This window comes from Nicotiana tabacum, chromosome 8 (assembly GCF_000715075.1).
Source record: "Nicotiana tabacum cultivar K326 chromosome 8, ASM71507v2, whole genome shotgun sequence".
NCBI classification, from domain to species: domain Eukaryota; kingdom Viridiplantae; phylum Streptophyta; class Magnoliopsida; order Solanales; family Solanaceae; genus Nicotiana; species Nicotiana tabacum.
The window spans coordinates 204,270,191-204,286,205 of record NC_134087.1 but is presented as its reverse complement, the minus strand read 5'-3'; the positions used below and the strand labels follow the sequence as shown (position 1 = coordinate 204,286,205).

The window sequence follows — 16,015 nt, the reverse complement described above, 5'->3', positions numbered from 1 at the left end:
AAGGTTTTCCCCATGAAGGGTATCATGCAGTTTGGAAAGAAGGGAAAATTGAGTCCGAGGTATGTCGGACCATACAAAATCATTCAGAGGATTGGTCAGGTGGCATACAAGCTCGAGATGCCACCCGAGATGTCATTGGTACACCCAGTCTTTCATGTGTCTATGTTGAAGAAGGTAGTGGGAGATCCGTCCACTATTGTGCCAGTTGAAACTATTGAGGTTAATGAAGAATTATCGTACGAAGAAATTCCAGTTGCCATCCTTGATAGGCAAGTCCGAAAGTTGAGAAATAAAGAAATTGCCTCCGTGAAAGTGTTATGGCAAAACCAGCAAAGTGAGGAAGCCACTTGGGAAGCCGAGGAATAAATGAAGAAGAAGTACCCTCACTTGTTTGGATAGCTATGTAATTAAGTGTTTATGTCCTATGAAGATGTTGAAAGCTTACCTTCCATGAATTATGTATCACATGGTTAGTTGATGATAATAGTGTTTCTTTTCTAGAAATGCATTGCTTATGGGGCCACGGTTGGCATCATTTTATATTATGTTGCATCTTTGGATTATGTATATGTTGATAGGATGTGTTTCTGGGATTTTCTGACAGGTGGATTGGCCCAGTTACAAGGGAAACGCTGCCGAAATTTTTGAAAAATTTGGGAGTTAGTCAAAATTTGGGAGTTAAAGATGTGTGAGAAAGGAGATAAGTTCTACTAAGTATTTGCGGATTGACTCCAATTATCCTTGGAGGACGAATGATCCTAAGCGGGGGAGAATGTAAAGCCCCAGAAAATTTTGCTAAGTAATTTAAGATTTCGTGGTGCCAAGGTAGGCTAATTATTTTATTTTGTGTGCAAATAAGGATTCATGATATAATGGATATCAACTGGATATCTTAATAAGCGTATAAGTCATATTATAAGTGATTTGGGGTCTAATGAGAGGCCTAAGTCTAAGCCAAGTTGAAAAATTTCATAATAGACTAAAGTTGTAAATGAGTACGCACAAGACCTGACTTTGGCCAAGCATATCTCCATTTATATAAGGTGTTGTGCTATGCACAACCTATCAAATTAAATCTCTTTGAGTCTAGTTTCCAATGCATCAAACCGTTTATCATTTGGAAGTGTATACAGAAGGTTATGACCATTTTACCGAACCTGTGTCAGACGCGCGTCCGCCGCGGCCGCGGGAAAATTGAAAGTTTCTGCCTCCGAGCGCGGCCACCGCGTCCCAGGCGCGGTTTGACTGCGGTCGTGCGCCTAGCAGCCCTATAAATACCCCAATACCGGGTATGGAGATTCTCTAAGTCATTCTTTTGAGCTAGGGCTTGCTCTATCAAGGGGAGTCCGTCCCATACTTCCCTCGTATGATCCAAGGTAATGTTTTTGGAGTATTTTGAGTTGATTACTACTCCTAAACACTTATATTAACAAGGATTGATCTTGAAAATCCATAGATTCCCATTCAAATCCCTAAATTGATCAAGAACACTTCAAGTGGGGATTCTCAAGATTCTTACTACAAGAGGTATGTCTATCATCTCTAACTATTCTATGGTGATTATTTATGTATGATATATAACGTTAGAACTCATGGGATGGTGATTGGAAGCCATAGGTGCCTAACCTAGGTTGTGTTGGTATTGTAGAGATTATGAGATGGGTTATTGAGATATGATTCTTGGGTATAATAGTATTATGTATACATGCATATACAAATTAGGTTTGTGGGAAGATTTTTGAATATAAATAAGTAAAGATTGGGTTGGGGAATGAAGGGAATCTTGTAAACGAGATTTGAAATCAAGATGCTCAACTAGTATTTGATAAAGTGCTCAAATGAGCTGAAATCATGAATACCTTCCTAATTTGTGTTCAATTTTGTTATGTCTCAAGTAGATTGGGATTGCTAAAACTTTCGGAACGTCGTAGTAACTTAAGGAAAGCTTAAACAAGGTATGTATGTCTACCTTTTAGAAATTGAGCCTCCATGGTGCCCGTGCAAATGTTGTAAGCCTGGAATTCGATTGATGTGGTACCTGTTATGTCAAATAAATTGATGTTGTGAAAATGCATGTGGAAGATGCTTCTCCATGTGTTTAGTATGTTATTCTTTGTAAATTGAGGATGTGTGGAAAAACATGAGTTATGTGCTAAACGTCTAAATGTCAAGTCAAGGTTACATTGTGATTAATATGTCGAACTAGATGAATTTCTCTCTATGTTTATAACTTAAATTGATTTTGTATGTGCCTATGATCTTAAATGGCAAGGTCAATGTTGAAAATGGGAATAATGTGAAATGTGAGTTACAAAATGTGGTAATTGTGGCCCCAAGTGCCGAGGAACTAATACATGTGAAACCAAAGATTGAAGTGAGATGATTAACAGAAAAGGGTAATGTCTTGGTAAGACGGCTTAGCCGATCGGACCGTGATCGGACACCATGTTATACACACATGGTGGTAATATGTTGATAATCAAAACTTGAAAGTGAGAATGAAATAAGGGTAACGTCTTCGTAAGACGGCTTAGTCGATCGGGCGGTGATCGGACTCCGCTCAAGGAAGTGGTGGTAATGTGGATGATGATGCAACGATATGGAATGCCCCAATCTACAAATTTCAGAAATCTTATTAAAACTATGTGAACCTCTTACATTGTTGACGTGGTGCTTATTTGAAGCTTTGTGTTTCTTATGATTTCATTTGTACTCTTGTATGGTTGTTCTTTATAACTGGATGGTGTTTAGTTATATATACTAGTACTATTCCATGGTACTAACGTCCCTTTTGCCGGGGGTGCTACATTTTTAAATGAATGTAGGTTGCTCCATAACGGATAGTGCCGATCGCGCGTAGCGGAGCTTCCTCCTCTCAAAATCTTGGTGAGCCCCTTTCTCCTTCAAGAGGTTATGTTGTACATCTTTTGTTATAGATATCCACTTTTGAGGTATAGTCGGGGCCTTGTTGTCGGCATTGGTATTATTGTCTTTTGTTTCCTTAAAGGCTCCGTAGATATTTGTGTAGGTAAGGTAAGGTAAGGTAAGGTAAGGGTGTTGGATGGGTCGATGAACTATATTGTAACTTTGTACTCTAGTTCTTATAAACTATAACCGTATAAAATCTTGAAACTTAACAATGGTTTTGGTTTGTGACATGAAAATGGATTAATATTGTGTATGTTCGATTTTGCTATTGTCTAAATAAAAGAAAGCATGGTTCCCTTAACCATAGTGAGTTAGGTAGAAATGTATGAATAAGGCTTGCTCAGTTGGGGTTTACTCGATTGAGCACCGGTCGCACCTCCCAAGGTTGGGGCGTGACATGTACCAATTTTGGGGTCGTCGAAGAAAGAAGGGGAATCACAAGAAATTTTCATAGACCTAGACCTAATTCCATCGATGAATCATTCGAGAACGAATTTAGTGAGACTAATCTAACTTATTCAACCTTAGATGGGAATTAGGGCAAAGCCTGAGGCGGTATCTGCCTTTTTAACACGCGACACACTAACTTGAAGTCTGATTTTAAAATCTCTCTCTACCTTCACAAAACTTCTCGTGCCCTTCTCGTAGTTTTGACTTGCTCTTAGGCTACCGTTGACCGGCTTTGCGAGACTATTTCAGTCTATACACACATGGGTAAGTGCTACTGGGCAGAGCTTTCTTAATCCAAGCTAACTAATAGAAGAAAAAAGAAGAAAGGAAGATCTTATAAGAGACTCACCCCATCTTTACATAAGCAATTTCTTGAACGGAAAAAATAGATGCTTTCATGGACTACTTTGACTTTAGGGATTTGCTTCATCATTAGCTAAAGAAGATAGAGAAGGGGGAAGCTTAGTCTAATTGTCCGAAGTGATTTTTTCTTGATTGGATGCCAGCTTTCTCTTAATTCCTATCGTGCACTCACATACAAATCTATAGATAGTTCATCTCCTTCTAATAGGAGAAGGGAAAAGGCCAATTTGCACCACCATTCCCCAAAGATTCGGTTAGTGTGCATAGACTTCTACTTTCCTTAGGTGACTTTCTTGCCTTACGAAAAGAAGTTCATTTCATTCTCCCGGGAATTTTGGAAAAAAGCCGCTTCCTCCTTGAAGGCATAATGAAGAGCCTATTCATGTGCAGTTGATTCTCGAACGAAGCGAAGAATGACAACAGCTCTCTCTTCCCAGTAGCAGGCGAGGCAAAAAAGACCGCCAACGCCCCGTGCATTTCCCTCTTTGAGTTGGCCTATCAGAAAGAAAAAATGAGTGAATGCGCTAGATGTCTATCGTTTTTTTCAAATTACTGGTACTGGCTTAGAGTCAGAACCCAATCCATAGCTTTACTTACCAGTTATCTGTCAATTGCCTTCTCTCCCATTACCTTAAAGTTCAATCAGAAGCCTAGAAGAAAGACTATACCTACCAATCCAATAAGCAAATAGAGTAGAAGAGAAGGCTCGGAACAAGGTTGACTAAGACTGCCAACTGCAAGAGAAGAGAGAAAGCAAGCCGGAAACTTCTAACTTCATTACCGGACAAAATGCCTTCCTCTGATTCCTGGAATGAGAGTGAGCTTGCTTCACCATTGAACTTATACTCACTTTGCACAAAAATTTACAAGTCTACCCATTTTATGATCAACTTCAGAATTATCGAGTTTGAGGTTGAAGAAAAAAAAGTTTGAAGTGCAACAAATATTTTCATACACTTAAGGGTAAATAGGTCTGAAGTGAAAAAATTATACTTAAAACAAATGTTTCAAAACTAATGCCTTTTTTTCATTGCAAACTTGATCTTTTATCACATACAAAATTATATTCTGAAGTCCCTCAACTTCATGTTAAATATTACAAGAAACACTTCATTTAATAGTTATTTAATTATTTTTCAAAAACTTTTAGATCTTAAAATTAATTAAAATTTACTTATTAATTTTTTTCTTATTTGAACCATGGAGAAAGTTAAAATTTGTTTTCCTTTTTCATTTCGAATTTTGTATAAGTCTTACACGTAAACTATATATAAATGTAAAAAATAAAAAAATAAAAATATTTAAGAAAGAAGAGGTATGAGTTCTTGAACAATAGCGTAGATAGTTCACTTTTTAAAAATATACAAGACTATTGCACTAATAATATTATTCAATATTATACTTTTAAATTTCAAAAGTTTTAAATGCACTATTATAATTATGGGCAATGTTGCGAAGAAATCAATAAAAGGCACAAAATAAACAAGATAATTTATGAGATTCTTTGATTTTTAATCCATGATACATTTAGCTAAACATGAGTGGGTTTATTAGCTAGCTTTCAATTGTAGATTCTCTTACTAGCTTACTTTATTTTTTATTTTTTTTAATACCTTTTGTTGTCTATTATTACACTTTGATTTTGTGTTATTTAAAGTTCGTAGATTATTAGTTACCTGCTTATATCTTATAAGTTGTACTCTTCAAGATTATTTAGATTTTCTAGGTTCTTTCTCCCGAATTATAAACTTGGAACAAAATTTTAAGTTGAATTATTGACATTAAGGACTTCTAAGATAGTTCCTTTACTTATTGAGTTAGTTATATACAATTAATATTCATGATCTTCTTTAGGAACTTACACTTTTATTTTATTACTTAATACTATTTTCTTCTCTCTTCCTTTCTTGCTTTCCTTTTCCTCCTCCTCCTCTTCCTCCTTCTTCTTCTTTCCGAACCGAGGGTCTATTGAAAACAACCTCTTTACCTTTATTAGGTAGGGCTAATATCTGCGTACAGACTACCCTCCCTACACTTTACCTGTTGGGAATATATTGGGTATGTTATTGTTGTTGTTGTTGTTGTATTGAGACAGAATTTACGTATATCACGCGTGTCCTAAATCTAGTTTTTTTAAAAGTGGATATAAATTAAATGGAAACGACCAAATAAGACGCCGTGTAAAAATTTTACTTGACATTTTTGTCATTTTCTCATTTTTATTGATGGCCAGATATACTAGTCTTAAGTCAAAGTCGTCATAGTAGAGTCACCTCCTAACTTGCATCCAACTTCTAGCCCTATTTAACGCACTCATTAATATCCAACGTACAAATTATGTATAGCAACGTAAACAATTGACTAAATATAGGCCTCAAATTCAAATCCCACATAGCACCGTATGAGAGTTTGGGACCTCGCTGATAGCAATAGGGAAGAGGGGGAAGCACATGGGAAGGTTTTTGGACCAAGTTGAACTGCATTTTAAGGTTGTAACTATTAGATAATTTAATTATTGAAGAAGAATTAACCCGAATAACCGACGTTTAAACTAAAAACAGCCAGTGAATATATAATATATCCATAACTTATGTTTTTACATGTGTGTAATTATGTATAATCTATGTATATGACTAGAAAAAGTAAATAATGAATATGACCGATTATTTGTGCAGTAATCCGTAAATTGAAACTGTAGACTTCTGTTATTAGACAACGATCAAAATAGGGTAGTGGCTACCGGCTAGAAACGAGAAAAGTTGTGTCAAATGACATATATAGAATTTTTCGTAAGTGATGTCAATATTTAAACAAATGAACATATGAATAAATTATAATAAAATGTAGTGTCATTTTTTTTAATTATATTTATAGCGCTATTTTTATTTTATTTATTATCTATATATACATGTTTAGTAAAAAAAAGGTGATTTTGCACAAATAGGACACTTCAGGTGCTACTCTTGATTTTTGACACCGCTTGTCCCATGTGCAGAACTCCAAGTTTAACAAGTGTTACTTCACTTGTTCCATGAGCAACATTTTTTATTGTTGACCTTAAAAGTTTGCCCATGGGGTAAAAAAATTAAGACTATTCATTATCAAGGTCATCGGGTGCAATTTTCTGATAAAAAAATTCAACAAAGTAATATCATGTGACGCTGCTTGGAGCTAGGTGTATACACCTCTGGTTGTGTCCTATCTTTCATTGCTTATTCTTTGTTCTTGAAATGAGTTTAAGTTATATGAACTAACTTTTAAACCATCAGACTTCATATATCAAGTATAATATGACAACCTTGAAAATACATTAAGAACTTTCTTCATTTCTCTTAAAATTAGGTAGGGGTGTCAATTTGGCGGATTTGGCCAATTTTGGGCAGGTTAAAATAGGTTGAGTCCGTAATCAAGCGGGTCATTTAAGTTACTTGGGCTAAGATAAGCTAAAATTTGGGTCATAACCCAACCTGCCCAACTCTTATCAAGCTTTACTTAGTACGTGTTGTTTTCTTATGAATTGTATAATTATTAAATAAGATTTTTTTTCTGTTATGGTCATATATAACATATCAAACAAAAAATAATTATTTTAAAGATATTTTGGCAAAGTTACTCATAGATCAATTTGGGCTAAAAATCAGATCAACTTTAAATGGGTTGGATCAAGATGAGCTGAGTTCAATAAATGAGTGGATCAATAACCAGTCCAACCTTGGACGGGTTGGGCTGATCATTTGGGTATTGACCCGTTTCATTTCCCATAAAAATTTTGGGGTATTCACTTTTATCCCGCGCTAGAAACTATTTACATCTGGTAGCTGAAAAAATGTATAAAATTTGTATAATTTTGGTATATAACATACAGAATGTATATATATACAAAAAATATACAAATATATATATATATATATATATATATATATTCCGCCTATTATTTTTACAGCGTCTATACAGTTCATTTTCCTAAAATTTAGGCAATCAAAGGAAAAAAAAGAATAATAAGAAAAGAGGGGCATCAACGAGATTAAACGAGAGTTAGTTGTCCATTATATGCTTTCCCGGGCTTTTTGCTAGTATTAAAAATTCAACCATTAATAAATCCCAAAACCACTTGTTTTCACCTACCCCTTTCCCTTTCAGTTTCCCCTTCATCAAACATGCACCCCACTTTCCAAAAAAATTCATTAACATACTTAGCTGCAAATTAAAACATATCTCCCACTATTTCTCTTCCTTATTATTGTTATCAAAAATAAGAAGAAAAAATTACCATTTTCTCATATTCATCATATCATTGCCTTTGATTTTTGACAATTTTTTCTATGTGACATTATGTTGCTATAGTAACAAGTTCAAGAAATAGGTAGGTATTACAAGGCATAAAATGGTTAGAGAAATATACAAGATTCATAAGTCAAAATCTTTCAATTTTAGGAAGATGTTTGAGGGAAGACAAGCACATAGTGTTATGTTAGAAAATGGACATGGTAGAGAAGCCATGGATTTTAGAAGTCAAGGTGGAAAATCATCTTCAGCATTATTAGAAAAACAACATATAGGTAGCGTTTTTAATCGGTCTGTTAATCCTATTTCGCGCTTTGCAAAGGAAGGATCAAGATCAGGAAACAACCATAAAGATAAATATTCTTCAGGTTCGTATAATTTTTCATGTCAGCTGAACTCATTGGTTTTGGATCGAGTTATATATACATATGCAAATAGAATTTGAAATGTTTATATATATTGAAACCACATTCATTCTGAATCCACTGATTCTTGATTCTGAATTTGCCTCTGCCTGTACGCATGCATGTGTACGTCTGAATTACAATTATGTACATGTTGGATGTTGTTTTACCCTTATACTTCACATATATCATTAATTGTATGTCTTGGAATTTGTGCATATAATAAGATGAGGCAATGTGCAATTTTTTTTTTTTTTTTAGACATGGAAATGATGAAAGAAAGATTTGCAAAGCTGCTATTAGGAGAAGATATGTCAGGTGGAGGAAAGGGTGTTTCATCAGCTCTGGCTTTATCAAATGCCATTACTAATCTTGCAGGTAAATTTCACCAAAATCAGTTATAATATTTGTGTTAGACATTTATATTATTATAAAGGGCAGCCCGATGCACTAGCTTCCCGCTATGACGCGGTCCGGGGAAGGGCCGAACCACAGGGGTTTATTATATATAGTCTTACGCTACATTTCTGCAAGAGGCTGTTTTCACGGCTTGAACCCATGATCTTCTGGTCACATGACAGTAACTTTACGAGTTACGCCAAGGCTCCCTTTCATATTTATATCATCATATGATGATATATTATGAAATTGTGAAAACCATCTTGCTAGGTTCTGTTCTTTACAAGAAATATTCAGAAATAACTCTTCTTTTTTTTTGTGTGTGTGAAATATATAGCTTCTGTTTTTGGAGAACAATGGAAATTAGAGCCTATGTCTCAAGAGAGAAAAGCAAGGTGGAGAAAAGAAATAGACTGGCTTTTATCTGTATCAGATTACATTGTTGAATTTGTTCCTTCTCAACAAAAATCTAAGGATGGAACAAACATGGAGGTCCTATATCATTTCTCTATCTCATTTCCAATTCAAGATTTAAAGTAGAATAGTTATTATTAAAGAAAAAAAAAGAAAATAAGAAATGTGATTTAATTTGACAGGTAATGGTGACACAACAAAGAAGAGATCTGCTTATGAACATCCCAGCCTTGAAAAAACTTGATGCAATGCTCATTGTGAGAACCTGCAATTTTATGCTATTACTTGATAAATCTATTACTCTTTCCGTTTCATTTTATATGATTGTGTTTGACTGGTCAAGGAGGTTAATAAAGAAAAAAAAGATCTGACACATACCAAAATACCCTTATATATTGTGGTCTAAAATAAGTGAGGGAGCCAGTATTTTCAATAGGGAGGATCAAAATATTAAGAAATAAACCCATAAAGAAGTTAGAGACGGATCTAGAATTTAAGGTCTATGAGTCGATTCTTTAATGTTTTAGCATTGAAATTATTATATTTTTAAAGTTATGGGTACATATCTATAATTTATTGCTATGCAGTGACACATAAATTTATACTCCGGATAAAAAATACTGAGTTCAAATGAAACAAGTATCCATATGCAGCATCCGCCCTAGGAAAAAGCCAAGAGGTGTTAATATATAATATATATACAAATAATTTTTTTACCAAGCTATGCAGTATAATTTTCCGACGACCCCTTGAATACATGTGGCGGCGCCACTATGTAAAACATGCTATGACATTTCTATAGCTATAAGAGCATGTAATTAAGGTAAAACGGAAAGTTTAACATCAAAGAGTTTCCAAATAATGGAATAGAGGGAGTACATTAGTTGCATTATCTCTATTCTCTAATACTGGAAAATTTCATGAAACTTAACAGGATTGCTTGGAAAATTTCAAATATGAGAATGAGTTCTGGTATGTTTCAAGAGATGCTGATGAATCTGAGAAAGGTGTACAGAGGAATGATAAATGGTGGCTACCTACAGTCAAGGTACCACCAGAAGGTCTCTCGGATACATGTCGAAAATGGCTACAATATCAAAAGGATTGTGTGAATCAAGTACATAAAGCATCTATGGCTATTAATGCACAAATACTCTCAGAAATGGAAATTCCTGAAAACTACATGGAATCTCTTCCCAAGGTGAGGAAAAAACACTCTCTTGAATATATGGTTAATTTAACGGTTTTCCTGTTATAGTGAATAAAATTCAGTTGCTTTAATATGACAAAAATAATACTTGCGACTTATACTGTCAGATTGAGTAAAATTGAGTGAATTTACTGTTATAATGAGTAAAGTTAAGTTACTCTAATGTGACAAAAATTGTACTTGCCACTTATACTGTCAGATTGAGTAAAGTTTAGTGATTTTACTGTTGTAGTGGGTAAAGTTCAGTTACTTTAATATGACAAAAATACTACTTGCGACTTATACTATCAATTTGAGTAAAGTTTAGTGATTTTACTGTTATAGTGGATAAAGTTCAGTTACTTTAATGTGAGAAAAATGGTACTTGCAACTTATACTATCAAATTGAGTAAAGTTCAATGATTTTACTGTTATAGTGGTAAAGTTCAATTACTTTAATGTGACAAAAATAGCACATGCGTCTTATATTGTTATAATGGGTAAAGTTCAGTTACTTTAGCGTGGCAAAAATAGTACTTGCAACTTATACTGTCATATTGAGTAAAGTTTAGTGATTTTACTGTTATAGTACGTACAATTCCGTTATTTTAATTTGACAAAAGATAGTTTTTATGACCATACGTGAAATTAACCCCTTGAATTTATTCTGATTTCTTGAAGAATGGTAGAGAAAGTCTTGGTGATTCAATCTACAAGAGCATCACAGTTGAGTTCTTTGATCCTGAACAATTCCTTTCAACCAATATGGATTTGTCCACAGAACACAAAGTTCTTGATCTTAAGAACAGAATTGAGGCATCTGTAGTGATTTGGAAGAGAAAAATGCACCATAAAGATGGAAAATCTTCTTGGGGATCAGCTGTGAGTTTGGAGAAAAGGGAACTTTTTGAAGAGAGAGCAGAGACTATCTTACTCCTTTTAAAACAAAGATTTCCTGGAATCCCTCAATCTTCCCTTGACATCAGCAAAATCCAATATAACAATGTAAGTTACTCTCTCCATTTCATTTTATATAAGCCGTGTTTGACTGGATACATAATTTAAGGAAGAAATAACGGTCTTCAGAACTTGTAGTCATATCATGATATTTCTACGACTATATTTATGGTCCATTGTACGGTATGGGACTTGACTCGCACATCGGTATTGCAATGTGCTGATCTGTGATTTATATAGCCTTGGGCTCTCCCACCTCAATAGCTAGCTTTTGGGGAGTGGTTCTCCCTAGGTTGTATGAATGGTATCAAAGCCATCCACCGCCCTCCGTGTCCACCGTGCCATGGATGGTGACGTGGTATTGCAGTATTCGCCCGGGGCTAGAAAAGTCTAGCGCACAGCCGTCGGGGACGAAGAATGCGGAGCGTGGTGGTTTGTTATGGTCCATTATAAGATATTGGACTTGAGTCCCATATCGGTATTGCAATATGCTGATGTGGGATTTATATAATTTTGGGCTCTCCCACCTCAATAGCTAGCTTTTGGTGTATGGTTCTCCCTGGATTGTATAAGATTATAAGAACGTACCATTAAAGGAAAAGTAGGAAATTTGAAGTTAAAGAGTTTCTAAGTGTAGAAACACGTCATTCTTTTATGAAACAGGCTAAAAAAGAAAGAGTGACATATAAAATGAAACGGACAGAGGAACAAACACACATTACCTCACAAAATCATGACATGCTTGTTTCTGTTTTTTGCTATGTGTACAGGATATAGGACACTCTATTCTGGAGAGCTACTCAAGGGTACTAGAAAGCCTAGCTAACACAGTTATGTCACGTATTGAAGACGTGCTATACGCGGACTCTCTAACGCAAGATCCATCACTCGCGATAGCAAACCAGAACCTCTCAGCTGATTCCTCACCTCCACTTCCATTAAGTGGTGTGTCAACTCCCAAGGAATTAGAGGCAGAGTTGTTAAGTTCTACAGCACAAACACCGTCTTCGAGGACTTTATTCGATTTTATTGGCTGGAATGTGGAGCTAGGGGAAACAGGAATGAAGAAGAATCATTCGACGGGTAACTTGGAGGCTTATTTCAAAGGTGAAAATGACAACAAATCCATGACAAAACTAGCTAATATTACTCCCAAGAAATTTTCCTACATTGACAAGATTGAAAGTGGCCTAAGAAGTCCAACAGCTCGGGACTAACAGCACTAGGCAACGACACTGAGGAAAGAAAGGATAAACGAGAACAATGTCAAGGTGATAGGAAGATAGGAAGTAAACAAAACCTGAAGTAGTTAGGAAGTTTACCTGTGTGTAAATACTCCGACCTTTTTAAGGCGTTGGATGTGGTTAGTGTTTGAAGTATGCGACTGCTCTTCCTTCCATTGTGGATAGGGAAGTTAACAATGTTATGTTGTGCTTTTAATGTATATTTTTTGTAGCATAAACTCCATTCTCCATATTTTTGCAGCAGCTGCTACTACTAAGTCCCCTTTATAATGTACATAATTTGCAAATCAAGAGTAAGACTACATATTTTCGATACTGGTAACATGAAGCCTGCATCTGTCTACAAAATCTTGAATCGAATTATAATCTCAGTCTCAGACTCTTCATAAGTTCATGTTACTATTCTTCTACCTCGTCGAATGAGTGACCTTATGTCCTTATTATGCATCGGTCTCCAATTTAATAAGTTTCGTTTTAGCTTTCGAGCCTCCTGCATTCAAAAGAAAGAGAAAAAAACACATGAACATGGTTTTTAACACTATATCCATATCAAAAGATTGCTGATATAAGGGTACCTGAAATTCAAAGTTGGATTTTTGTGCTTTTGGTACTACAGATAGACCGTCCCGAACTGGCAGTACTGCAAATCCATATGTGAACATTGAAATATGAACATTTGTTATTAAAACTCTAATGTTGAAAATTTCCATATTGTAAATGTATTTTCCTTACCTGGAGGTGAAAAGCTAGAATTCTCTGAATCTTCAAGTAGAGAAGGCTTGTAGTTGTAAGTGTATAAAAATAGGGGCACATCTTCTTCTGCCTCAAATTCATCTCTGTCCACAGCCTTATTGTCAATTGGTATACTGAATCCCCTTCATTTATCATGCAAGTCCATTAGTCCTATTTTTTACCAGTTCACATCGTTCTTGAAATATGCAGCCCGGTGCACTAAGCTCCCGCTAGGAGTGGTTCGGAAGGGCCGGACCACAAGGGTCTAATGTATGCAGCCTTACCCTGCATTTTTGCAAGAGGCTGTTTCCACAGCTCGAACCCGTGACCTCCTGGTCACATGGTAGCAACTTTATCAGTTGTGCCAAGGCTCCGCTTCCGTTCTTGAAATGACGCGATTGGATAAAGATATTACCTTGGCATTTCTTTCATTCTCCTGAGATGTTGAGTTGCTGGTTTAGAAAACAAAAGTATTAGGAAGTTATTATGTTTGGTATCAGAATATAATGACCTTATTGAATGGATTGAACATGTTAAAAAGTACTAAAAGATTAATTACGTGGTGATATATAGCGACGATGATATGTTGATAAATCAGTAGTGCAACAAAGCCTTGAGAGAGCAAGCTCTTGAGAGTATTGTTGGCAGGTTGCAAGTCTCTAATCAAATTGAACCATCACAGAAAAACATTACTACTTGTTAATGCGTTTAAGTTATATATATCGACAGTATAAAGAAATTGAGTAAAAGCTACGAACTTGAGTCAAGCCATCAATCCGAAGTTCTGTTTCAGAAGCTGCGTCAATCTTGGCAATCCGGCATTCAAGTTTAGCTGATACACATCCTAAATGATCGACGACTGTAACAACAGCTCTACAGAGGTACTCTTTTGTGTTTTCCACTACACTGCGTATGGAAATATAGATTGTTACATTAGCAATGAGCTTCAGTATTCAGTGAGCGTTTAAGTTCTATGCAGTGACAGCGTGAATAATATTTACAGAATTACTTCATTTACAAGGTGAAGGGAAGCCTTGGAGCAACGGTCAATTTGTCTCTGTGTGACCTATAGGTCATGGGTTCGAGCCGTGGAATCATCCAGTGATGCTTCAGGGTAGGCTGCCTACATGATACCTCCTTGGGGTACGGCCCTTCCCTGGATCCTTTACACTGATAGTGTAAAAAATCTTTACACTGTCAGTGTATATAACTTGAATCATATTCAAATATCTTAGAAGCTGTCATTACTTTGTACTCTTCTATTCTGTTTTTGCTTGTATGTTCCTATTTTCTCCTAGTTTTGAGTTCTCATGTTACAAAATTTTCAATTGCATGAACAAGACTCCCAACTATTAGCTTCCAAATGCTGCTGGAAGGCAGAAACAGAAATACTCACTCTTTTTTCTCTTCTGCTTTTAGAAAAGATTTCTCACAATAATCTGCAGCATGGTGAAGCTGAGAGCACAAGTCCTTTAGTTCCTGCAATCAAAAAGAAATGTAAGCTAGCTCCACGAGTAATTGTTGGCACGAAATACTATACACACATACTCTCCTCTAGCACCCAAAACAACAACTTCAAGCAAGTTGGAGTCGACTATATGAATCATCACTCCATTTAAGCACAACTCAATTTAATATTGTATTGTGAGATCTCATCATAATTGACTACAGTTTTAAAACGTGGAATTGACAATGTGAGTAAGCTCACACAGAGTTTCAAGAACCCAAAAATGAGAGAAAAAAGAAAAAAAAAAACACCAACATCAACTATGCCTTAATCTTAAACAAGTGGTGAGTCTAACTATATGAATCCCCACCATCTATATTGCTGTAATTTAAGCCGTCTAACATTATATTGCGAGGATTCATCATAAATTGACGAGTTTTACGCCGACTGTTAGGTTACCGTAACTCTCCTCCTTTATCCGGACTTTGGGACTGACAATGTGAGCAAGCTCACACATAGTTTTCAGCATCCAAAAACTGGCCAACAAACAAACAAAGTATTCACATAATCAGATAGGTTTAAAAGAAAAATTCATATTAACTTACTTGCAGGGAGTTGTTAAACTTAGTTGCATCATCAGTTTCAGATTCTGCATATTTTTTGGGAGATGAATTAAATTCCTCCTCCATTCTTGTGTCACTGCAATAAGTCCTGATAAAGAACAAGAATTAGAGCAAATCACAGTCTCTCCTTATCTCTACATTTGAAGGCTATCAGGTTCTATTTTATACCAAGAACAAAAGGACAGCTCGGTGCACAAATTATCTCGTGTTCACGCAAGGTCCGGGGTGGCGTATGCAGGAATTTTTGTAAACGGTGTCAATATTTGAAAAATGAACAAATGAATAAATTACTGTCAGGATAAGCAATGTCATTTTTTTATATTTATACCTAATATTTTAATTTTATTTATTATTTATACACAAAGATTACAAACAAAAAAAATCGAATGTCATGTGACACCGCTTCAAACAAGGTGCCTACGCCCCTAGGAAGGGCCGCACCCCATGTGCGTATAATATAGGTGGTCTACCCTGATACAAGCATCACTTGTTGATTTTGCTTGAACATTTTTCGACTTGAACCCATAACGTTACACAGAGACAATTTTACCGTGCTCCAAAACTAACAAGAACAAAAAGTA

At 35.6% G+C, this 16,015-nt stretch overlaps 2 protein-coding genes across 4 annotated transcripts; one reads left to right on the top strand and one right to left on the bottom strand.

Moving 5' to 3' along the window:
* Positions 1-7,994: 7,994 nt before the first annotated feature.
* Positions 7,995-12,947, top strand: LOC107805255 (rho guanine nucleotide exchange factor 8). The gene is made up of 7 exons (XM_016629249.2): positions 7,995-8,393; positions 8,691-8,807; positions 9,166-9,320; positions 9,425-9,499; positions 10,177-10,443; positions 11,113-11,436; positions 12,159-12,947. Exons 1-7 carry the CDS (start codon positions 8,126-8,128, stop codon positions 12,603-12,605), a joined length of 1,653 nt encoding a protein of 550 aa, XP_016484735.1. The 5' UTR covers positions 7,995-8,125; the 3' UTR covers positions 12,606-12,947.
* Positions 12,812-15,705, bottom strand: LOC107805256 (putative protein ABIL3). 3 transcript variants are annotated; one of them, XM_075220070.1, is made up of 9 exons: positions 15,603-15,705; positions 15,417-15,522; positions 14,761-14,843; positions 14,123-14,270; positions 13,924-14,023; positions 13,780-13,816; positions 13,365-13,507; positions 13,208-13,272; positions 12,812-13,122 (listed from the first exon to the last, which is right to left on the bottom strand). In XM_075220070.1, the coding sequence occupies exons 2-9, from the start codon at positions 15,498-15,500 to the stop codon at positions 13,024-13,026; spliced, it is 759 nt and encodes a 252-aa protein (XP_075076171.1). In that variant the 5' UTR covers positions 15,501-15,522; positions 15,603-15,705; the 3' UTR covers positions 12,812-13,023. The 3 variants fall into 3 exon arrangements, with proteins under 3 accessions (XP_075076171.1, XP_016484736.1, XP_016484737.1); XM_016629250.2 differs by lacking the exon at positions 15,603-15,705 and having other exon boundaries at positions 15,417-15,580; XM_016629251.2 differs by lacking the exon at positions 15,603-15,705 and having other exon boundaries at positions 13,365-13,498; positions 15,417-15,580.
* Between the last annotated feature and the right edge of the window lie 310 nt (positions 15,706-16,015).

What these genes read in the sequence shown, in the direction of transcription:
- LOC107805255 (XM_016629249.2), top strand. Translation starts at nt 8,126, where the DNA reads ATGGTTAGAGAAATATACAAGATTCATAAGTCAAAATCTTTCAATTTT. An exon ending in AGGATGGAACAAACATGGAG is followed by an intron (nt 9,321 to 9,424) that starts GTCCTATATCAT and finishes TTAATTTGACAG; the next exon opens with GTAATGGTGACACAACAAAG. An exon ending in AACTTGATGCAATGCTCATT is followed by an intron (nt 9,500 to 10,176) that starts GTGAGAACCTGC and finishes GAAACTTAACAG; the next exon opens with GATTGCTTGGAAAATTTCAA.
- LOC107805256 (XM_075220070.1), bottom strand. Translation starts at nt 15,500, where the DNA reads ATGGAGGAGGAATTTAATTCATCTCCCAAAAAATATGCAGAATCTGAA. An exon ending in AAAGCAGAAGAGAAAAAAGA is followed by an intron (nt 14,271 to 14,760) that starts GTGAGTATTTCT and finishes TTCCATACGCAG; the next exon opens with TGTAGTGGAAAACACAAAAG. An exon ending in AATCCAACTTTGAATTTCAG is followed by an intron (nt 13,123 to 13,207) that starts GTACCCTTATAT and finishes TTTTGAATGCAG; the next exon opens with GAGGCTCGAAAGCTAAAACG.